A 25,310-nucleotide genomic window follows, 5' to 3' on the forward strand; every position below is an offset into this window, starting at 1 on the left:
TCCTCCTCCTCCACTACCTCCACCTCTTAAGGTGTAGTCATATCTTCCCTACGTCAATTGTGGGTGTTCTTTATACACTGGAGAAATGCACAGAGGATGTCTGTCTGTTCTTTGCAAAGTTTCCACTTGCTGAAGGTCTTCAGGTGGAAATTTCTGGTTGCTTTCTACAGCACTGACAACAGAAAAGCAACCTGAGATGAAGCCTCTGTACTTCTGTGTGGGGCAAAGGGTGGTTCCCTGGAGACTTTTGTAAGGTCTTGCTTCCATATTTATGACTCTCCTCATTGCTGCAGTATTCCCACAACCCTTGGGATTATGTCTGCGCCAGCAGCTAGCTGTGATTATTAAGCTGCCACTTTGAGCTGAGCCCATTTCTTGATTTATGTCACTGCCTCATTATGCTGAAGAATCCAATAACTAATGCTAAGTCCCCTGATCTGAAACCCACATGCTTTGCTGAGATGCTGTATCTGGGTAAATGCTGTGTAAGTCAGTGAGAAGCCTCCTTGATTCATGGCCGGCAAACAGATATGGGATATATTCCCCAGAGAATCCAGATTTGAGGCAGTCTACGTGGCTCTCCCAGAAGTGGAGACATGTTTAGGCAATAGAATACTGGGCTTAGCCATCTTTTGTGTATTATTTCATCAATGGCCAAGCTTGGTTCTATTTAAGACATGTTCCCTGGAGCCATCTTATATGGCTAGAATGTCCTCAGACAACTATCCCCAGCAAACTCAAGCCAGAGAACAAACTCAATTCTAATTTTTGTCTACTTAAAAGAAAATCTCAAAGCCAAGTTCCATGTGTTAGGCTACCTCAGAATCCCTCATTTTATTTTATTAAACTTTAAGAATGCATCTCCACGGCCATTTCCCAACAGGCTCTCCTTCCCTGTCCTATAGTGTCTACTCCAAGAACTGTTCTCATTCCTCCCCATCCTTCTCAGCCAAGCTCTGCTACCCTCTTGACATCATGATGCCATTTTAGGCTTCATGGGGATAAAGCCTTTCTCTATCTACTTCACCATGCATCTCCACACCCAGCCCAAAGCTGTGGCTTTTCTCTTCACTGCTTTCTTTGCTCAACATGCATTTCTGATTGGCAAAATCCCAACATTACAAACTTCATTGCTTTCAATGTATTTATTTTTCTTTTTTGAATTCCTCCAACTAAAACTGATACTTTCCACCTTTATATCTCCTCTGTGTCCCAATTATGCACTTTCTCAGTCTTGGTAGGATGCAATTGTTCATATCAAGGAGTAAAGAACACTGGTGTTTGGCTGAGAAAAGAGAACCTGAGGAATCATAATTGTTCTCCTTAGCCATTTGAGGCAGGCTGTAGAACAGGAATGAGCTGGCCAGGCTCTGTGTGGATAAAGGCTGAAGCTGTGCAATGTAAGAAGATGGACTTCTTACATTTGGTGGAGTGCCGTATGATCATCTGGAGAGATCCTGGGCTCATTCTTAAACTTAACTGAATTTCCATACCAGGGATAAAGCAGACAGGATGTCTGTGGTGGTGGGAGGCTGGGCTGGGTGGCCTCCAAGTTCCTTTCACAGTTGCACAGAGGTGGAAAGGTACCGTTGCTAACAGTTCCAGTAAGATGATCACATATGAATCTTGGTTCAGCCATTATGAGCTCTGCAGCTGCGAGCCTGTCAACTGAGGCTTCCAAGGTTTGCTTTCTTCACGTTTTGAGGAAAGTTGATGATAACTCCTTTATAGGGTCACAGAGAGTGTTCGATGCAATTCTAATAGTGTGAAGTAGAATTGGAAGCTGGTCATGGACCAACAAATATTAATTCTTTGTCCATCCCCCCTGTGATCTGTGGGTGAACTGTACACATCTTCATTTCCATGCCTTGGCTCTCACTCTTAATTTGGGACCCCCCTGTGGCCACCTGCCTAACTCCAGGCATCCTGCCAGACCCACTCAGGTCCCAGTGAGGCAGGACAGAAAGACAGGAGAATGAAAAGGGCCTTGGAAAAACAAGAGACCTCTCAGCCCAGAGTCTGGTTAAAGCCTCTTGCCAGATAACAATCAAAAATTCTAGCACAAGCAATAGTCACTGTAAATATTTCTTTAAGAATATTAAAATGATAAGCTCAGCTTAAGGCCTGAGTACCTATGACCCTCTAGAGGGCTGCACCGTCCATCTCCTGCATATTTACTAAGAGTTTCCCAACAAGCAGATTGACTTTGCTTATGGTGTATGAGGATACCCCAACTTTCTGCATCTTTGGGATCCAGAGTTTTATCTCATCAATTGCAATCCTGTCAGATAGACCTCAAGAAACACCCTGTGATCGCTTTAAATTGCTTAAGCAGTCTTTCAACCATACTAACTTCAGAAACTCAAATCCTGTTTATGACTGTAAGAAAGATAATAAAAAGTGACTGTCCTTTGTGAAGCCCACACCTAAGCTTTTGGGTCTCACTTTCTTCTTGTATGCCTCTCTGCTAATCTCTGAGCTCAAGATCTAAGTTAAATCCTTCTTCATAAACCCCACCTCTCCATTTACAATTGTTCTCCCTGTATTCATTTTAGGGGTTATCTGAATGGAGAGGAGGTGAGGGGACTCCTCAGGCTGCCCATCCCCCCCCAGCTGACACCACCACCTTCAGTGCCTAAGTCCTGCTCTCCAGGGCTAGGAGTGTCCTCCCTTGCTGGTGGAGGGCATGGCTACTGTCCCTCCCATTTGTCTAGCAGGAGTGTCACTCGTGGAAATGTCCCATTTGTTTAACTGAGCCCTCCTCTTCCATCCTGCATTTCTTATTTGAATAAATAGGACAAACTAGGCAGCCATGGCTGCCATGGCCTTTGTAAACACACTGGCTTTAAATGCTGAGGGTTACCTTGGGAGCCTACTCTAAGTATGTCCTTTTTGATATATTTCTATTTCGTATTTTTTGAGCAGCTAATGAAAAATTTAAACTGAGGATAATCAGTATAGTCTCCTGAGTTGTTTTGACGTCCCTTCCTTTTGCTTACCCATGAGAGGTCCGTGACATCTATCACTCCCCATTAAACTTGCTGTCAGACTTCCTGACTGGCGTGACAGTGTTCACAGGGAGTCATCTCAGGACATCAGAACTCCGCGTCTCTCTAATTCTGTTAAAAGAAGCGGTTTCATGGTGCCTGGGATTTAATGAGCTTATTTGGCACTGAGATTCACATTGAGTTTCACTTGTTAGCACAACTCAGCACTTTGGTTCAAGATGCTAATGATGATAATTGGACCCAAAAATCTGCATGAGAAAAAGATGAGCTGCAAGTTGGGAGGGGGCGGAGTACTGTGGCCAACCCTGTATAAACATCACTGTATAGCCCCAAATGATCACTACATTCATTTATCACACTAATTATTCCACCAAGTGGTGGGAAAGACCATTTAATGAATCTGTCAGCCTCCCAGGATAAACAGAAGAACAGCCACACTAGCCTCTCTCTCTCTCTCTCTCTCTCTCTCTCTCTCTCTCCCTCCCTCCCTCCCTCCCTCCCTCCGTGTGTGTGGGGGGGGTGGGGTGGGGAGAGGAATAATGTCTGTCAAATTCAGTATCATTGATTTCTAATAAATGAAAAGATGCCTTAAAAATTAGCCCCTCTCACTTGTCTAGCAGCTAACATTTTACATTCCTTTATTCTTACTTGAAAGGAAACTTTGGAAGAACTGAGAGGGACAATAGCTTGTCCCTGGAGCCTGAAGGAGTACTTATTCTTCTTTTACTTGTGACATGCCTCCATGTTTGGTCTCCTGCCTGCCAGCAATAGAGACACAAATATTGATAAAGTCATGTAACTCAAGCATTTTTCCCATGCCTGAATATGAGGCTTGGCGAGCTAGTTCCAAACTGTCTGAGAGATCTATCTTCTTGGGATCACACTATTCTGGCAGACCATTCCTAGAAGACCAGGAAATGGGCTTAATTGAGGATTCTTGATTATGATTTACATAAAAGGAGGGTCCTTGCTATTATGAAGTAGATGCACTACTTTATTTATTTTTGTCATTATTTTGACTAAACATTCGAGTAAATCAAGCTCTAGCTGAAATGTTTGGCTCTGGCTCCTCGTTTCAAAGCCTTTGATCCACCATCAGTTGTCTCCACTGCCTGGAATTGTGAAAGACAGCAGCGGAGCAGCGCTGCTCTCTCCACAGCAACCAGGAGGGAGAGAGACAGAGAAAAGACTTGGAGAGTAGTTACTCTCTTCAAAGGTGTGCCACACAGACCAGCTCATCCTCTAGAGCTACCTTCTAACAGACTACTCAACCATGCACTCATCAATGGACCAATCCACAGGTGATTCTAGAGCCCACCTGGTCTATTCACCACTCCAAAGCATAGCAGTGGGGCTAAGGTTAAAGTGTTTTTCATGTAAACATGAGGGCCTGAATTCAGATCCCCCAAACCCACAAGAAAAAAAAAATACCACAGCATAGAAATCATTGACACGGAATGCCAGAAACAAGCTTGCCAGGTAGATAAGTAATTTAGTTAAATTGGATATATATATATATATATATATATATATATATATATATATATATAGTGTGTGTGTGTGTGTGTGTGTGTGTGAGTGAGTGAATATGTATATATGTCTATGATGTATATTGAGATCCTGCCTCAATATAAAAATTTCAGAGTGATTGAGAAAGATACCTGGCATCTGTTTTCCTTATGCATGCACATACACGCACACATACATACTCGTACCCCTACACATGTATCAACACATGTAAAAAATATACACATTTCACACACATCTTTAAAAGAATTCTATCAGCTGAAAACCAGTCCTTTGACACACGGGCCTCGAGGACAGTTCCTGATCTTTGAACTGAACCAGTGTTGAGTTTCTCTGCGGTCTTAGGCAGGACACATGAGGTTACCCTTGCATTGTATACTGAAGATGAGGCTGGGACAGGTAATATTTTCAGCTCTATTTATTACTGCATTTTAGAAGTTTGCCTTCAGCTTCATTTTAAGGATAACTTAAGTTGAGGACTTTTCTTACCATGCCTAGTTTCACTAGAGCAAGATTTAATACATACTTGGAAGGCTTCCTCTTGCTTACCAATGGGCCAAGTCACAGAAATAATAGCATTCTAGGATTACTGAGAGTAGAATTTAAGGGGAATATAGAAATCCTGGGTAGGAGCATCATCTTGCAACATTGCATTTAGAATACCAGAATAATTTACAAGCCACAGACCAAATCTTTGCACTAAAATATTAAGCATCGAGCAGGTAAATAAATAAGAAATCCTCTATGTCTTTCCTGTAAAGACACTGCTAAGCCAGTTCACTCAGATCTCTTGAACTCACAATCTTATCTGAAAACCCCCCACATCACAGAAGACTCCTTGGCTGCAGGAGGGACACTTGTTTTCTATTCTTGAGCTTCTTACTGCTGGTAGATGTTTGCAAGTCCAGCCTCAGCTCTGGAAGAGGCTGTGTGCTTTTCATTTGGAATCTGCACTGTCTAGAACATGGCTGCCTTAAAATATTTTTATTTTCCCCGAGTTCTCAGAGTACAGGATTGATGCGCTTCTATAGTTTCCCTGCAGAGTTTGCCCCGTCCTATCCTGAACTCCTCCTGAACCCTGCTGTGAATCACTACACAGATTCTCTAGCACAGCTTTGGTGCATAAATCAGTTTGTCTGCAAAGGACATCTAGACAAGGCCTGGACAGCTGGCATTCATAAATTGTTCATGGTGGCATCTGCCAGAAATGCATTTCACCTATCATGTTCGTGCTGAATTACTTTGCAACTATAGTGCATATGTCACAGGTCTGGCCCTCTCTGCATCCACTTGGTAAAAATATAAACCAAAGTCACTGGTACCAGAGGGCAAATGCTGATTCTTCTAGGAAGCTCTGATGCAGTCAAAGTGCCCCCTGCAGGACATTGAGGACATAGGTCCTCCCTTTGATGAGAGCATTTTTAAAACTGCAACCCAAATAGTGCCTCAAGAGAAGAGGCCAGAGTTGCTGCCTGTTCTCAGCTACCCACAGGGATGGTTTATAAATGGCTTCCCTTCTGGCCACAGTCTCTGTGGACCAAGTTTGCATTGGATAGAGTAACCCCAGTATGCTTTTCTTAGAGGAGGGCTGTAAATTTATGGCTCCCAAGTCAAAGAGAGAAAAGAGGGACAGAGAAAGCAATTCTTCTCACTGATTACTACGTGCCTGTGACTGTACAGTTATGACCTTTGACCAGCCAAGGTCAATGTTCAATGGCAAGCAGGAAGCTTAGTCTCTGCAGCTCTGAGGTCCGCCTGCCCCTTGACAGTGCTCTCAGACATCTGGACTGTTTTTCATGGAGGCAAATGGTGCTGCTGTTACCCTCTGCTACAGCTTCCTAACTCATTTCCCATCAGCAGGCTCGAGCCTGCCCAGTCTGCACCCTTTGTAAAGGGTGCCACCTACCCCATCACCTTTTTCCTTCTAATCAGTCGATGGCTCCTGCTACCCCAGGGTCATTTCTAATTCTTCATCCTAGCTAATGACTTCGGTCGTACATAGTCCTCTCTCTGGTCTCATTTGTCAAGGCTGCCACTTCCTACCAGAGAAGGAAGCACTTTCATTCTCATTGGGGTGGGTTCCTCTCTCATCCTTTAAGCTTTCCTCAGGCAAGTCCTTCTCTGATCCCTACCTGAGTTTATCTCAGCTTACATGATGCCGCCTCTCACTGAGCCTGCTGCAAGGGCTTATGCTCCAATAGTTAGATCAAAGCAGGTGGTGGCAGCGGTTTGCAGAGTTTCATGCACCAGAGGCTCCACATGCACAGTGATGCTGATGGGTACTTGGAAGTGGACATCCCACACAGGCTAAGGTAAAGTTCCATGACTGCGGTGGCCAACTGGTCACACTTCCTGCTTTTTCTACACCCCCAGCATCCATCCTGGATATCGGGCATGTGAGAATTACTATTTAGTTGAATGAGTGATTAAATGCAAAAGTGGCATTTCAGAGTTGGGAGGTGTGAGGATTAATCTTTATTGTCAGCTTTATTAGATTTAGAGTCATTATGGAAATACCTGTGAGTGTATCTACAGAGATATTTCCAGAAAGGTTTCATTGATTAGAGAAGACTCACTGTGAATGTGTATGGCATCATCCCACGGTCTGGGGTCCTGGACTGAATAAAATAAAGAGAAAAAGTGGGGCACCAGAATTCCTCATGCTGTGTTTTATGACTCCAGGAACACATGAAACCAAATGCATCTGCTTCTCACTGCTACAACTCCCCTGCAAGGCCAGACTGCACCCTCAAACTGCTACAACTCCCCTGCAAGGCCAGACCACACCCTCAAACTGCTATGACTCCTCTGCAAGGCCAGACCACACCCTCAAACTGCTACGAATTCCCTGCAAGGCCAGGCTACACCCTCAAACCCTGACCTTCTCTGGGTGCTCTTGGCAAGTAGATTGTAGAAGCTGTGATAAAAATAGCCAAATGTAGGAAGAGATCCATTTAGGTGAACCCACCATTACAGGTGCAGCGCACGTTCCTATAGAAACGTGGACACACGAAGCTGATGCGAGCTGTGCTGTAGGTCATGAGTGCGTGGGAATCCAGTGACAATCCCTGCTCACAGTGCTGCTCCTGACAGTCCAGCCCCGAGCAGTTCTTTTCTAGGATGGCTGCTATATGCATGACATTCTCCAAGTGTCTTCTGGCATTGGACAGCTTCTGGATCAGGTAGGCTGGCTTGTAAAACTCGCTGCTGTGCATCTCCACAGCGAACAGCATGTCCAGCTGGTTGGTACCTACAACGGGCTGAATGCTGATGATGCGCAGGCTGTCCTGTTTCTGGGTGAGGACCGCATTCCTCAGAATGCGCCGGAACCCATGCATGTGCAGCCCCACAAAGTCCTCGGGGGACACATCCTCAAAGCGGATGGTGACAGTGTTTTGCAGCATCTCATGCACCAGCTGCTCCACGTGCACAACGACATCAATGGGCACTTGGAAGCGGCCGTCACTCACAGACACGTTCAAGACATACTTCCCGCTGTCCAGTCCTCCCAGAGCAATGATTTTTCCATCGTGACTGTTCACTTTGAACAAGCTCTTCTGCTCTGACTTCAGGGCGAACGTGAGCACGTCATACATGTCCTGATCTGTGGCATGGATCTTTCCAATGACACCACCAGGAAAATCATCCTCCATGGTGACAATGAAAATTTCCAGAGGGATGGCTGTGGGTTTGTGGGTGCTTTCTTCAATAACCCGGACACGGATGTAGGTGTGAGAAACTTGCTGGGGTTTTCCTGAGTCTTTTGCCTGGGGGCAACAAGAAAAGGACAAACAAGGAGTTAAGAATAATTATTAAAATATTACCCTGTGGCAGAGGGTATCAGCTCCTTCTACCAGGTTCAAGTCCTCTTCATTCCCTTGTCTCTATTCTGAAACATGTTGAGGATGGGCATTTAAGTAGAGCAGTGGCTTATCACCTTCAGTCATTCTCTGGGTACTGTATTATGGGCAATACAATGTGTTAACACAATAAAGCCAGTGGGGCTGAGTCAGAGTCTAGCAGCATGAGTGTTATAAGACCCAGCATGCCTGCATCAGGCTTGCCTTGACTTCATTTTGGACAGAAAGCAGAGGAAACTCTCATAAACGATGTTCTCACTTTGAGAAAGAATCTTTTGTTTTCTGTTGGATTCTTTCCTTTTGCTTGGACCAGGTGACACCTTTTGGCATATAGAAGAAGTGCCATTAGTTAAATGAGAATTACATCATAGTAAGCTTTAGAGTACAAAATATGACACACCAGAAGGGAAATAGGCAGCTTGCTAAACCCCTTTCTCTCTTAATAGAGGAACTGATGGAATAGTCTGCTGTGAGAGCAGAGCTTTAATGAATACCCACCATGCCTGGTGAAGGAGTCAGTGCTGTCATGTCCCAGAATAAAGCCAGGTCCTTGTGGTCCAGATCTGTAGGGACCCAGTGACCTTGCAGTCAGAGCTGGAACATAGGACCTGTGTCCTCAAGTGTAGACAGCAATGGAGAGCCAAGCCCTGGACAGCATACAGGCTTCTTTTTGCATCTCAGCTTTGCATACAGTCTACTTGTGGTTTTGAGTAAATTACATGAGTTCTCTAAGCTTTGCACCCTTAACATGAGTGTAACAATAATACCAGCCTCTTAAGAATCATGAGAATTAAAAGCAAGCGTTATCAGAAAGTACGTAGCCAAGGCATCACCCATAGAAATACTTAGCACATAGTTATGCATATGCAGGTAGTTAGCATAAAGACCTGCCATATTTGGCTATATGAGTTAAGGGATCCTGAAATGGAGACTCCTAAAATTGGAAGGGAGTTTGGCGCATTAGGTTGAACTTGAAATCAAACTGTGGATACCTCAAGGGACCTTGATGAGTTTGAGTTTCACAGGTCTGCCAGAGTTTGCCCACCCCAATGGCAGAAAAGTAACAGAAAGGCACAGGTCACTGGAAAGAAGGTGACAGAACAATGACTTTGCCAGCAATGGTGTGTTTCCTATGAGGAGAGCAGAAGGCTTCCTGTGGGAGGTGCGATGCCTAATCTCTGGAGAATGGGTGGGTGTGCAGAGATGTCTGCTCTAAGAGGACACCCGAAATTCCCCTTGTACCTGGAGATAATGTCCTGTGATATGACATTATTTAAATATTTGGACAAAGGGTCTCAACTGGAGAGGTCACAGATGTCCTCAGAGCCAGTACTTTCTAATTGGTCTGGGAATGGAAGAGAACAAGCTTTTGTTTATCTAAAAAGATGACAATTAATTTAATGTGAGTACTGAGAATCACTGAGCCACCATAAGTCACCCTTCAAAATGGCTTTCTGTGGGTAACAGTGGGTTGTCACCCTTAGGCAGCTTTCTGTGGGTGACAGTGGGTTGAAACATCATTCAGTTTTATGGCTGAAATATAAATCTTGCTATAGGTAAAGTCACAGAAATTCCATGGTTTTGATCAGTGACAGCTCCTTTTTGTGACCCTTGCACACCTGTCATTTTTGCCTCTTTGTGGTAACTTTTTTGTCATCCAGGTCATTGAACTTGAAGGATTGGAATACCGGAAAGCCAGTGTCATCTGAGTCCCAGGTTCACTGGGGAAGGCATATCTAGCAGAGGCCATGACATGGCCAAATCTTTTATGACAGTGATTGATATCCTGTGAGGAGTGGCAGGCACTAACTAGCATACCAGAAGCATGGGTAAGAGTCAGTTGGAACCCCAGGACTTACTACAGTACACCCTGAGATCTGCCAGGAGCAGCTTCCCGAAACACTCGTGCTGAGTCGTGATCACTCTTCTTTCCTGCTCAGTTTCACTTGCATTTCATACCCAGACGCTGTCTTTATTGGTAAGAAACTGAATTTGTGGTTAGAAGAGGAAAATTCCTTCACTATCATGAGCTATGTTGACTTAGTGAACAAGGGAAAACCCAGCTAACAGGCAGAAAGGCAGACATGGATGAAAGCAACACCCAGTGTGGACAGACAGCAAAGCTGTACCTGTATGCACAGTAGGTACTCTGGGGACTCCATGTGCCGGAAGACCACTGCAGACCGTAGGATCCCATGGGAGTCCAGCATGAACTCCTCATCTTCATTTCCCGACAAAATAGAGAAGGAAAAGGGAGGCCCATTGTGAAATGAGTCTCTGTCTGTCACCGCAAGCTGCAAGATGCTGGTGCCCACTGGCTTATTTTCCTGTATAGAGGAGTGTTTTAAAAAAGGAAGTTAAAATTATACCTCTCTCACATTAAAAAAAAAAAAATCATTACAGGCTGGGAGTGCCAAGCTAGAACACCAGGCATTTGGCAGACGAAATCCCCACCCCACGCCCGGTATTTAATATGTCTACTGAAAACAGGCTGGAGTTGCAAGCATCCTCTTTCCCATCTCTAGCAGCCTCCTCACAGCTGTGTCGTGACACTGTACTCTCTTCAGATGATAACACCAGCCTTTGGCTGAATGGGTTCCTAGTCCAAAGACACAACAGGGTCCCACTTGTCTCACTTTCAGCACTGAACAACACTCCTTATACCCTTTGTGATGAAGGTGGAAATCCACCCAGGGACAGAAAGCATCACCCTGCTGGGATGGGAAGAGTCTTCATACTAGATAAAATGTGGTTAACACTGTAATACAATGAACGCCACATCAGACATTTGGAAGGTTGCATGTAAGCAACCTTCTAGTCAATATAAAAAAACCAAATGGGTTTTTATAATCCACCTCACAGCACAGTTGTGTCATGCTCCTCTAGAGGACAGAAAGTAAACAACACATTTATCAAAATGAGGAGGGACAAAATCAATTACAGCAGCCATTTTGGAAACATGGCTCAAAACAGGAACATGAAGATACCTACTTTTTGGGTCAAAGTTTATCTTCTCCACTTTGAAAGCATCAGATGAAGGTATTTGTAGGAAGGATCAATATTGGTTTTCTTAATCCGCTGTGTAACAGTTTAGCCTTAGAATTGTTTGGCCTGATAGCAGATTTTTTTATTTAGCTTGCAGATGGCCAGCTTCAGGATTTATTATGGTATGGAAATGAAACATTCCAGAGGTAAGGACCATGATACGTGGTGCTGGGTGACCAGCAAGGTTCATATGCTGAATTAGTTTATGATAACTATGTATAGCCAAGCATGGTGGCTCACATTATAATCCTAGCACTTGGAGGAAGAGGCGGGAGGGTTGGCAAGAGTTTGAGTCCAGCCTCAAATAAGGAATGAGTACTAGGTAAGTCAGGAGTAAATAGTGAGACTCTGTCTCAAAAATTAAATAGTAAAAATTTTAAATTGAAAAAAGAGAAAAACAGAGAAAAAAGATAACCAGGCATTAGGGTAAGCCCATTATTTTGGGTGTGGAAGGAGAGACAGTCTTGAAAAAGGAATCGCAGAGGTTTCTTTTCTGCCACATGCTTGCCTGCTTGGTTATCAAGCTCCAGGCACCGCCTCTCTTTGGAGCCTACCGTGGGACCATGTCATCCAGTGAAGATTTACTACTTTACACAGACAACATACTCAGCACTGCACAAAACAGAAGATTTATTGATTTGTTTGCTCATTCTCTGAGGGCCATTTCCTCCACAGGAAAAAAAAAAAAAAAACCTGAAAGAGTGAGCGAATGTGTGTCCTTGGGGTCACTGTCTAAGAAGGATGGGTGTGAAATTACAGACAGGCCCAGCCTGCAGAGGGAGGGGCCCTGACCATGTGCTCTCAGTGCTGCCTTCCACACCTGCGAACAGTCTGTCCAGCTGATGGAAGCATGTCATAAAACCAAAGGTTGAGACCACAACCACCGGAATCTAAGAGAAAGTGGAGGAGGTGCAGGGAATGAAGGCAGGAGAGCAATCACACACATGGCTGCTGGCAGCAGCAGAGGAGAGGAAACCCGCTTTTTCCTCCAGGAAGGAAGAAGATTGCATTGACAAAGGGGCCAGGGGTAAGCAGGAGGCAGTGGTTGTGCTTATTCCTGAACATCTCTGCCTGATTCCCAGATAGTTCAGTGTCAGTAGGGTGAAGGAGGCGACTCATAGACAGCCACACTCAAGTGCTTCCATCTTATCACAAAGTGTTCTCTAGAGACCTAACCACTCTCAGTTTGCTGCTTCACAAAGCCCTTGGCAGTACCTGAGAGCCACTGTACTTTTCCAGAATTCCTATGGATCTGTAAGGCATAGAGATCATTTGCTGTGTCTCCAAGCCTTCCATACTCAGTCTGGTTCTCTTTTTCTTCCTACACAGCCTTCCAGCCACCAGCAGAGGAAACTCAGGTACCTTGTTCACAAGGTAACTTCTGAATAATAAACTACTGGAGAAATCGGCCATTTTCACTGAAAGGAGAACACCAGCTGTAAGTTACTCTATCCTACAGCCCAACTTAAAGGCTTAAAGGTGGCTTTAAAGTTCTAAAAAAAAATCATCTATGGAAGGTGAATTTTTTAGGAGCTCTATCCTGAAGTCTATGGGATGGTTCATATTGATCTCTATCCTCTGTCAGAAGAATGCAAGATTTCTTAAAGATAGCCTGTTACTGCAGAGAGATTATTCATATTAAGTCTACATAACAGAGTCGGGTTCAAATCCTGACCATGTGCCAGCTGCATGTTCTTGAGATGTCTAGTTAAGCTCATAGACCCATGGCTCTTTCAATTGTATGGTATGGGTGTGCATAGGAGTGGGAAAATCTGTGTCAGTGAACCATCCATGACACATAGTGATGGGAACAGGCTGTGTACATGGAGCATCTAATACTTAGAAGAAACAGTACTCAATAACTCTTATTGTGGTGGAAATACAGGTTGTTTGCACACCTTTCCTAGGAATAGACAAGTTGGTATTAAATACTAATTACCCACAGACTGATAACTAGGTCCCAATACAATGGTGCTAAGAGATAGACTCTTGAGGTACCGTAAGTGTCCTCATAGAAAATCCCAAAGAAGCATGTTTGTCTTTTCTGCCAAGTGGGAACATATCTAACAGTCACCATCATGGGCAAAGAGAGCATCTGCCAGATACAAGAGCCGTGAAAGCCCCCACCTTGATCTTCTCAGCCTCTGAAACTGTCGGTTGTAAACTCCAGCTGCTAGAGTCTCCTACCCTGAGTTAGGCAGTAGAGAATTCCCAACCCAACAAGCCAGAGCAGACAGAGGCGGCTGAGCTACACAGGTAGTACCTGGCAGGCAAGAGGTTCTTACCTGGATCACAGCAGTGTAGTTGGCAGGTGTAAACACTGGACTGTTGTCATTCACATCAGAAATATCAATGTTGACAGTTGTTGTTGAGGACATTGCAGGAATGCCACTATCTACTGCCTGGATGAGCAGGGAATATCCTGACACCTGCCAAGGCATGGAGGTGGCAGTAAGAAACAGCAGTGCCTCCTCTCTTCTGCACATGCTCAGATAACCTGGAGTCCCTGGCTATATCACCTTCACTCCTATTCTGTAGACCTGTGCACCATCAACACTTGGGGCTGGATAATTTTTTGTTGGGGATCGACCTATATATTTCAGGCTCTTTAGAGTTGTCCCAGCCTCTGCCCACTAAGATACAACATCACACAACCAAAAAATGCAGCCCAGCATTTCCAGTCCTTCCCTAAGGGGAGGAGCCTCTACTTTCGAGGCTCTGCCTGAGCCTTTGTTCAATGCAATTGTCACCACTGACCTATACTACTCATTTTGATATTCCTGGGTGAGCGGGCTCTATTACCTAGAAGATTCAATCTTTTGAGTGTTATTGCTATAAATTTAAATTTCATTTCTATATTTAATTTATCTTTGAAAACATGTTTTGGTGAAGAATGACAATATTTAGAAATTAACTCAATCTCAGACAAAGAAATTTTCTGGATTATTCTTTTCCTAGGGTGCCTTCAGGAGAATCTTTCCTGACAAGAAAACTTTAGCCTTCAGGCTGAAGTTACCATTGAAACCAGGGCACACATCCTGTTGATGGTGTTTTTCTTTCTTTCACTCATGAAGGACTAAAATTCAAACTATGCAGAAAGGTACACATTGGTCTTTTTCCTTATGATCTCCAGCATCTGCCTAAAGCTATTATGAGTAGAAAATTCTTTAATGAGTCCAATCCAAATACCTACATGCATTTCCTTACTGCTCACTTGGAGCCTGTGCCCATGAGGTCAGTGATAGTGTAGGTGTAGATGGTGAGGGGTGTCCTAAATTTACTCACCCTCTCCCGGTCCAGTTTCTTTTTAACTTTCACAAGTCCCAAGATGGGATCGACAGCAAATTCATTGTCCCTATCTCCACCCACGATGGAAAAACGAATCTGTCCATTAGGCTTGCTATCCATATCTTCTGCTATCAGCTTCATAGGAAAGAAACAAAACAAAGACAAGAGAAAGACAAACAGTTGATGCTCAGAGTCTCTGTCTGATGGTGTTCTGAGACCCTTACCCATGATAAGTACCTGGTGAAAGAGGCAATCGATGGGACCAAAAAGGTAACACTAGCATCTCTCAGAGCCTGATGCTTATTCAGCCTGATGTTCATCAGGGTTGGAGATAACGATGCCAGCCCCAGGCTAACTGGCAGGGTTGATTTCACGCCCTCTCTACAGAACAACAAGTAATGCCACTAGTGATGGTTCTGCTTCATTGCCAGTGTGACTGGATGGGGAGTCCCAGCTCTGAGGATTATGAGGGTGTTTCTAGAAAGGTTTAACCGTAGAAAGACTGTATTGGCTAGTTTTGTATCAACTTGACACAGCTGGAGTTATCACAGAGAAAGGAGCTTCAGTTGGGGAAATGCCTCCATCAGATCCAGTTGCAGGGCATTGTCTCAATTAGTGATCAAGGGGGAGGGGCCCCTTGTGGGTAGGACCATCTCTAGGCTGGTAGTCTTGGGTTCTATAAGAGAGCAGGCTGAGCAAGCCAGGGGAGGCAAGTCAGTAAAGAACATCCCTCCATGGCTTCTGCATCAGCTCCTGCTTTCTGACCTGCCTGAGTTCCAGTCCTGCATCCTATGGTGATCAACAGCAGTATGGAAGTGTAAGCCGAATAAACCCTTTCTTCCCCAACTTGCTTCTTGGTCATGATGTTTGTGCAGGAATAGAAACCCTGACTAAGACAAAGACACACCTTGAATATCCACGGCATCAACCCTTCAAGTTAGGGCCATAGACTGAATAGAAAAGGAGGAACATTTTCTTGGTTCCATACAGAAACCTAGTGCAGCATCTCTGCTTTCTGACTGTGAACATCGTGATATGATATACTCCTGTTGCCATACCTCTCCACCACACTGGGCTGTATTCCCTCTTTAATCATGGGATTTGTTCATGTCCACCCTTTCAGTGTTTCTGTGTAGTCCCCCATCTGACAGGGGGAATATACCCATGAATTTCCTAGTTAGTCACAGGTCAGTTCTGTAGTCACGAATTAGGTGCCCTAGACCAGGAGGTATGATCTTTAAAAGTTCATCCTTGTGTTTTCTTTAGAATTGTATACTACTGTAAGGAAAGTAATTGTTAGTAATTTATATCTTTATATAAATTAATCTGTAAAATTCTTTGTAATATATAAGCCAGAGAAGGAGCTATTGGAAGTCCCTGTGTGAGGGACTTTGAGGGAGGGTGCACAAAATTGTTGAAAGGGGGAGGGGGAACAAACTCCAAGACAGACCTTGTTTGTTTCCTCACTGTGAGGATGCTTTGTCCCAGAATTGGGATGCTGCTGGCACCTACCAGAATGACAGAGTCCCCCTCTAAGGCATCCTCGCTGATGACAGCACTGTAGACATCTTGGCTGAACCGAGGAGGGTTATCATTTACATCTGTGAGGTCAATGCTGACTGTGGCTGCAGTGCTGAGGGCTGGGGTGCCCCCATCTTTAGCTTCCACCACCAGGTAAAATCTTCTGCACATTTCATAGTCCAGAGCTTCCAAGACAGAAATACCCCCTTTGAAGGAAAGTAGGTAACTTTATATTTTGTTAGAGGAAAACCTGGGCCAGTTGTTCTGTAGGCACTGTGCTGTTTATATCATCAGTAGTCAAGTTTATATGTTTGACAGTTTGTTTACTGAGTCCCCGAGAACAGCCTAGAAGTCTGATTAACACAGTCAGTTAAAGCAGAACTATCCACCGGACATAGGTCTGAAGCCATGAACGGTGTTTGCAGTGTTCCACGATAATTTCAAACATCCTTTAGGCAACATGGAAGTCTCTGCTTGTGAAGCTAGAGAGCTGGGCAAGGACAAGCACCCCAGGGAGTATCTCTAGTGTCCCTGAGTGGACCCAGGGGAAGAAGAACAAATGATGTGTGGATGTGACTCTGTCATCAAGAAACCACCCACAGCCGACATGTGATTGAATTAAGCGCCCACAGCTGCTTTGCCAACTTATAATGCTGCCATCTAAAACTATTATCCGCAGAGACCAAGACATGGGGAATCACACGGCAGGATGACATGAAAAAGAGCTGCCTGGAAATTAAACAACCCCATGGTGTCTACACACACATAGCCTAGACAATCCTACCATAAAGGCATTTAAACCAAGCAAGCAGAAAAAAGAAAACTGCTAGTTGAGGTCAACACATGAGTAAAATGGGCTCTGAGAATGCTGTCCCAGCATTGTCTGGTAGTAACCCTGTGCAATGCTCTCAAGCTGATAGCTAGTCATTGTGTCCACAGAACAGTTGCTAGGTTTTATCTTTCTCCCACTTGGAAAACAATTATTAGGATAAATGAGAGGGTCATTTTCTTGGACATACCCAGTCAGAGAACTTCACTAGGCCTCAGACTGCCAATAGGCTCCTTCAAATTATTGTGGAAACTGAAATCGAGCCTATTTGGATCCATAATTGAGTTTTCTGAGCACTGACTACTGGTGGAGCTTTACCTTGCCAGTTTAGTTTCACAGTGCCACATTTAAATCATCCTTAGTTATCTCCCCATGGTCGTCTTATAGAATGGTCAGGACAGGACAGGACAAAGCTAGTGCATGTCTTAATGAGTGGTCTCCACATATAGTTTAATTTGAAGCAATGGTCCTAATATATAAACACTTTCTGCTTGGAGGATCTGTGAATGCAGCCCCCCCCCCCAATCAATACTTCTGCCTTGTTTACCCAAGGTTACATATACCTCCTATATCGTTACATTTGTACACAGTAGGTATGTTGTTACAGGGTTAGAGTGTGCACTCCTGAGTCAGAAAGACCATTTGTAGGAACAGGGTACTGAGGTCTACATGAAGGACCTGGTGTGGAGGAAGGGGAACACACAGATCCCACCAAGAAGGGTGACTGGGGTTGGAAAATAAACAGGAAATATTATTGGCATTGTTATTTACCCACCTGTCTTTGGGTTGATCCTAAATTTCCCTTGTTCGTTTCCAGACCGGATGAGATAGGTTATCTCAGCATTTGTGCCAATATCTTTGCTGGTGGCAAAAACAGACAGGACTTGGGTACCAAGGGAAGTGTCCTCAGGCACTGTTACCAGGTAGTCTCTCCTTTCAAACACAGGAGGGTTGTCATTAATGTCCAGGACAGTGATGGTGACAGAGGCGAGAGAGGAGAGGGACTGTCCAGGACTCTGGTCTGTAGCCCGCACACTGATATTATAGGATGACTGCTGCTCTCGATCTAGAGGCTGTTCCAGAACTATGACACCGGAGGAGCTGTCGATGGAGAAGACTCCACTGGCTGAGTCCTCCAGGGAGTACACGACCTTCCTGTTAATGCCTACAGGAAATGACACAAGAATGAAAAGACAAGAACAGAGGACAAAGATATTGTGCTTTCCTGATTTATGAAAGCCACCCAAGAAAAAGTCACTGTAGAAGTACCTCTGACCTTACAGAAATTCAGTCTTCAGTTTACAAAATATATAATGAAATTAAAACTGGGAAATTGAGAATAAATGCCAAAATTCTTTGGTTATTTGTTAATATATAACCTCCTTCACATTAATTTTCCCTGAGCAAAATTTCAGATACCACTAGATGTGTAGATAAGCAATATAGCCCAAAGAAAAGCAGACAATAATTAACTGGTCACTTCGCCATGCATTCATTGAGAATCTACCAAGTACTTAAGAAGGTGATGTGAATTCTTGCCACAGATGAGAATCTGAAACCACTTGACAACTTTGAGAGGAGAATCATGGGTCAGGCCTTGGGCATGGGCAGGATTCTTCCAGGTCTGCTCATTAACAGGTTGCAGGGCAACAATAAGGCTGCCCCCTCACCCCAGGAATGTAGGCATAACATAATGGCAGCTTGAGCAAGGGTCCAGTATTGGTAGTGATTAGAAAGCACTGGATTCCATTTCTTCTGAGTACCAGGTAGTCGCAGGGGAGGAATGTGAGTTGTGTGTTGAACTTGGAGGTGGTAGGGAAGCAATGGTATCTAATGGTGGGGCTGACTGCTCATGGGATACCATAACAGACAGGCTGCAAAAATGATTCTTCTGTAGTCTGAGAAGCTGGAAGAGGGAGTTCCCCATTGTTGAGAAGGAGACAGACATGGGAGAATTAGGCTTGGGGTGAAAGACCAGAATTTTCATGTGAAATTGAAGGTGGACACTTGATATTTAATAAAAATGTTGGGAAGAAGAGTCTGGAGTTCAGAAAACAAGCTCAAACTGGAGCTATACTTTTGATTATCATCAATTATAACTAATAAACAAAATGATAAATGTTTGTGGCCATGAGGATCGGAGAGGGATAAGAGAACTCTGAGGGCCGGCAAACCTGGGACTTCCTAGCTGAAGATGACCTGACTCAGTGACCTTAAGAAATGCATTTAGATCTCAAAATGTCATCTTGACATACATTCAAGCAAAAACATATCAAGCAAGAAAATGTCTACCAACAAATTTCTGAATGACATCTGCCTGAGGTTAGATTAATGGGTTATGAAGCTAAGATTTGCTTCAGTCTATACAATTCATAAGAAAGAAAATAGAATGAAATTATTGGTGGAAACAGCTTCATTTTGATCCTAAAATGCTCTTTAAAGAAGATTTTAATTCACTATTTTAGTTATTTATATGTGTATGACTTTTTGTGAGTATGCACAATTTTGTGTGGATATCTGTAGAGGCTGGAAGAGGATGTCAGATCCCCAGGAGCTAGAGTTACCATGAGCTGCCCAATGTGGATTCTGGGAATCTAACTCTGGTCTTTGGCAAGAGCAAGAATAGCAGGCACTCTTAACTGCTGAACCATCTCTCTCAGTCCTCATAAATACTGTCAATGAAGAGAGTCGTCTGCCAGAGGCCTTTGGCTACGATGGCCATCTGCAATGCTGTTTGTGAATCGTGGGACCTGGAACACAAGCTTTTCTAGGGGAAGACTTCTTGTATATTTGCAATCATGACACCTCACCAAGAGGGCAGGAATTTGGCAGATAAGAACTGAACATGTACAGTTTCCTTGAAGAATAAATTCCCAGCAAACCAATAAAATCAAGTATCTGGAAGGGATACGATAAATTGCATGTGGCTTTGACTAAAAGGCCACACAATGCAATTGTGTGCAGAGGGCTTATTCTTGGTCCCATTCCCAAGAGTCCATATTTTCCCACCTTATTTCTCATCATCTACTTTCATTTCTGTTGCAAAACAACTATCTTGTTATAACCACCAACATCTAATATTTGTACTCAGACAAACAACAAGGTTTCTCCCTTGCCTTCTTGGGAACTATGGCTTCAAGGATGCCTTCTGGCTGGAGGGGCTAGAAGAATAGATTCTCTCATAGATATTTCTGATAGGAACAGGCAGACATGCAGAAGAGCTCAAGTTTGTTCCTTGAAAACAATTGCCTTGCTGGTGTCAGAACAGGTGGTCTGGATGTCGCCTAAGCTGATTCAGTGTTCTCAGGACACTGTTCAAAGTCATGGGGGTATGTTTACAGAAACACATCAGTGAATGACATGGTTTTCAAATCACACACATTCCCTAAAGGTTTGAATTCCACCCCTAGCATATGGCACACAGCTCTTGCCAACAAGAGAAGGAAACAGAAGACACAGAACCTCTCATGTGAGTATGTGCTGGAAGCTACTAAATAAATTCCACTGGTGCAGGAGCCCAGGACTGATGACCTGGCCTGAACCTGTCAGCATCTATAGACATGAGGGACAACAAGTATGTTCTATTTTTCATGGATCTCTTGGTGTTGAGGGGGATCTGCTCATTGTATTTATCTCTTTAGACCCAAAGGTCAGTTAGGGAGAATGGCAACCTCTGATTCACTGGTCAAAAGCAAGGTGAATTAAGAGGGACAAGAAGGGGTGGCTCAAGCAAGGCCAACTGAACTGTGCCTTTTAATGGGGGCCTGTGTTTCCTTTATTGGGACAGGTAGTTGATGTATCATTAGAAACAACCTAGTCCAGATCTGCACCTTTCCCCTCCAGCCTCCTGGCTAGACTCTACCTCTCTATCGGGAGATGCTATTCTCCTAACTCCATGCTGGCCCTGATGGAAGACAGAGCTACTTTTACAAGGCTCTTGTGAGTAAGCCACACTAAGACCAGAGATCAATTCCAGGCTGATTCTGTTCATTTAGACTTGGTGAACTTGGTGCCAAGGCCTTTTGCTTTCCTTAAGCAGAATAGCAGAAAGCCACACCTCTGCTTTCTCCAAAGTTGTTGTCCTACACTCCTCCAAACCCCACCTCCCTAAACATTTTTAAATCCAGCCAATATAGTTAGTTTTACTTGTGTTTTCAGCGGAATTCCAGCCCCTCTCATGAGGTTGCTGCCTGGACCTAATGCAGAAAATCCATTTCCTGCTAACTGGGCCAAGATGAGCTGCTAGATCCTTGTGGATGGAAAGAAACCAGAAGACTCTATTCAGTGACTGTCAAATCCAGGCATAGAGCTTAAACAAAGTTTTATTGCTTCTGTGAGAAGTTATACCTAGTGTGCTGGGATCATCCCCAAAGACCCAACACAATGTCAACCCGCTCAGCTTACATCTGAGGGTGTCAAAGACATTAACCATTGGGCTTGGAAAGACGCCTTAGCTGCCTGAGTGCTTTGTTTTTAATCATAGTAGCCTGAGTTCAATCCCTAGAACACATGTAAAGATAGATAGATAGATAGATAGATAGATAGATAGATAGATAGATAGATAGACAGACAGACAGACAGACAGACAGGCATGCAGCAGAATCCTAAAGCTCGATTGGTAGCAGATAAGATCCCTGGGGTTCCCTGGCCAGTCAGCCTAGCCTACTTGGTGAATTCTAGGTCAGTGAGAGATTCAGTCTCAAAAACCAAAAGGTGAATGATGCCCAAAGAATAACACTTGTTCTCTGATTTCTACATGTATACACACATGCAAGTGTGTGCATGTGCGCGCACACACACACACCATCACACACACCACCACAAACACAAATGACATAAATCACCAACACTACAAGCATAGTGAGATTCTTTGGACCTAGGCTTTAAGGAGTGTGTGCTCTGCATTTTCTAAGAGGCTCCATAAGTATAAGGAGCTTAAAGAGTTGCTTCAACCACCTGGTGTCTGATGCTTATGTCTGCTCTGACAGCCCCTCTTTAGAGTCTTGTCAGTGACATCTACTTCTGTCCTATTTGTCACTTACATGATCTGTCCTTTAAGACCCCCTCATCCAATTAGTACCAAATGGTTGTAAGGGGTCATTTATAATGAAGTATGAAATACATAACACAAGAAGAGGTTATTTAACAGGGTTTCTTACTTAGCCTTTCTAAAAAACCATTTTTTATTTATTCTTTGATGCATTTGATAATATCTATCTCTAACACAGTATCCTCATTGCTTCTCTTGCCCAACTTGATGTCCTCTTTTACAACCTCAATAACCATTACTAAAAAAGGCCTTTGTTCTTCATAAAATAACCAGTCTATGATATTCAGTTATAGCAAAAGAAACAGACTAGGGTAGTTGTTGACTTCTCACTTCCTGCAGACAGAAGCCATAGTTGTGGCAGATGACAACGTAACTCTTTACAGCCTAGCGCTTCCCGACCTTCTCCTTATCCATAAATATCATGCTCTGCCACCCCCTCTCTGTCTGAGGACACTAGACACATCTGCTTCTCTGGCCTGTGCTCAGGCTGTTTTCTGCTCAGAGTGTTCGTTCATCTTTCAAAACTGTTCATACTTTTTGCATGGTGTTCCTGGAATAGCTTCCTTGACTGTTCCACTAATCTTGCCTCAGTGCCTCTTTGATATCATTTTTTGCTTCTAGTCTACATAGAGTGATGTGTGCCACCTTTCCCCGCTAGATTAAGGTATTTACAGGCAGAGGGACTATGCCTTGTTCATTTTATTGTCCATCCCTGAGAAAGATCCTGGCACATAAAGAACCACATTCAATAAAGTAGAAACATCCAGAGAGTCAAAGCTTGGGCATGGGGATGCCCACACAGGTGAGTGTAGGTGATGGATGCATTGTATGCATGTCCTCTAAAATCACACATGTAGAAAGAATCAAATAAATAGCCTCAAAAGGACATAGAGAGACATGAGGTATTATTAAAATGCTGGTAAGAGACTTGAGAAGTGGGCCAGAGATTAAGAGCATATTTCAGGGAATGGAAAGACAGCTCAGTGGTTAGGAGTGTTGCCAGGGGAGGCAAGTTTGGCTCCTAGCAACCACACCTGGCAGCTCACAGCCACCTGTAACTCCAGCTCTAGGAGATCTGATGCCCTCTTCTGGCCTCTGTGGGCACTGAACTCATGGGCATATACCCATCACACATAATTAAAAAATAATAAGAATAAATCTTAAAAATAACGGCAATGTAGATAAAACATTACACATAAAAGCAATGGTGAGTTGATGTTAATTCTATGGAAAAGAAAACCTGGTAAGTACCCCAATTTTCTACAACAGAGACCAATTGAGTAAATTATGGCTCATTAATATGCAAATAGAATGCATTGTTCACTGTCACTCAATATAAATGGATAGATTAGATGGAAATCTGTTTATGTGTCAGCATAAAAGTGCAGATTATAAAATAATATGAAGTTTCTGTTTACTTTTCTGAAGAAAAAGAGCAGAATGGATTTAGTCAAAACGTGAACTGTTTTAAAGTTGTTTTCACATTTGCTCAACCTTCTAGATTTTATACAATGGGCACATGACATTGTAATATATAAGAGAAATGTTAAAAAAAATCATGCACTCTGAAAACAATTCTTTAATACTAGTTTTGGAAAGCATCCAAGTTTTCAAGTGATTTTTTCCAGCCCAGTTTTAATTCTTAATGAACATATTATTTGAAATAATTGTGGCACATTAGGCCTACATATTGTATAGGCTTTCTGTCGGGGGTTTACACTGTTCACTTTAGCTCATCTTTGCTTAGAAAGACACTAATGCTACTTAGAAAATTGCTTTTGTCAGAGGCCCCATTATAAAGTTACTGCAAAGAGTATTTTTAAACTAAATTTTACACTTTAATTAAGGCAATTAAAGGAAATGGCTGGCCTAAAATTTTCCTCTCATCTTCAGTAGAAGGTAGGCAAATGCAATTTCAGGGAGTCAAACAGCTTAGACTGAGCCTTCCTGTTTTATCTTTGAAATATTTGTTGGGATAACATAAAATTAAACAGGAAGTTCCTATGACGGAGTCCAGGAATTAGTAATACTTTTAGCTTAGTGATTACTGTCCGTATAATAGACTTTCTAATGACTTCTGTTTTAAGTGCCCTTTAAAAGCTTTTCATTGGGTGATGACTAAAGCTGCCACATTCTCCTGGGCATGATATCAACTCCCAGGGTCTGAAGCTCCCTTTAAAGGTCCAAAAAAGCCTGAAGGCTGCCGCATAGGTCAGGGAGATCCTGCCTGTGACAGCATCCAGCATCTCCTGGGTATTTGCCAAGTTAGCTGGCAGCAGCTGTTTCACTGGGTCTAATGACAAGATTGTGGCCCCAATCCAAGACAAAACCCCAGCCCCTTTGCTTAGAAACGTAGCTATCCAGCACAACCAAATCAGAAAGTTAAGTCAGGCAGAGGCACGTCTAAGTAAGCGGCATTGCTCTGTGTGAACTACATAGACTATATACCCAAGAAGCTGGTCCCTGTGCAGTGAGATTCCCTGAGGCATGAAGAAAGTTACAGCACCCACAGCCTGGCCTTGGACTAGGCCTGGCAGGGTTAATTGTGTGTAATGAATTCATCTACAAAGAGCTGTAAAACTCCACCTTTACTAGTACATTGGACTATGCTGTGACCCAACAATGATACTCCAAAGGTTTCATACACGCATCTCTGAGGATGAACATGGAAATGATTCGTTCCATCTCCACACCGTCATTCACTCACTCATGTATTTACTCCATAAATACCCAAAGACCCCTTGCTGCACAGCACATGCTGGGTCTCTCAGCATTTCTATGTCACCTCAAATATAGCCAGTTCCTCAAACGTGCAGAATTGATTACAGGAAAGAATCAAACAGAAGTTTCTCAGAGACTAAAACTGCTACATTGAGTCACAAATGAAGGGTGGATATCATTAGGTGAGACATGGCAGACAAAGAGAGCATTGTGGGAGCGGCACAAACTCCAGAAATTATGGATGCTGAAACTGTCACTCACTCACAAGGAAGCAAAGGCTCGGTGTTGATGAGGTTAGGGAGAAACGGCCTGTTCTCAGATGCCAGCTGATAACTACTAGAGCATTATATCTAATCATTTCTAGAGTCAACTAGAAGCTGGGCCTAATGACAAGGGAAATCAGGAGAGAGAGAGAGACAGAGAGAGAGAGACAGAGACAGAGAGAGACAGAGACAGAGAGA

At 43.5% G+C, this 25,310-nt stretch overlaps 1 protein-coding gene across 7 annotated transcripts in view; it reads right to left on the reverse strand.

Moving 5' to 3' along the window:
- The window catches only part of Fat3 (FAT atypical cadherin 3), a 603,560-nt gene that overhangs the window by 44,803 nt on the left and 533,447 nt on the right, over positions 1 to 25,310 (reverse strand). For all 7 annotated transcript variants that reach the window (XM_021205908.2, XM_029542742.1, XM_029542740.1 and 4 more), the window contains 6 exons: positions 17,854 to 18,243; positions 16,241 to 16,455; positions 14,726 to 14,863; positions 13,726 to 13,869; positions 10,525 to 10,722; positions 7,504 to 8,302 (listed from right to left, as the gene is read on the reverse strand). In XM_021205908.2, coding sequence (XP_021061567.2) covers positions 7,504 to 8,302; positions 10,525 to 10,722; positions 13,726 to 13,869; positions 14,726 to 14,863; positions 16,241 to 16,455; positions 17,854 to 18,243 — 1,884 coding nt within the window. The remainder of the gene's footprint in view (positions 1 to 7,503; positions 8,303 to 10,524; positions 10,723 to 13,725; positions 13,870 to 14,725; positions 14,864 to 16,240; positions 16,456 to 17,853; positions 18,244 to 25,310) is intronic.

Source organism: Mus pahari, chromosome 10 (genome assembly GCF_900095145.1).
Source record: "Mus pahari chromosome 10, PAHARI_EIJ_v1.1, whole genome shotgun sequence".
Classification (NCBI taxonomy): Eukaryota; Metazoa; Chordata; class Mammalia; order Rodentia; family Muridae; genus Mus; species Mus pahari.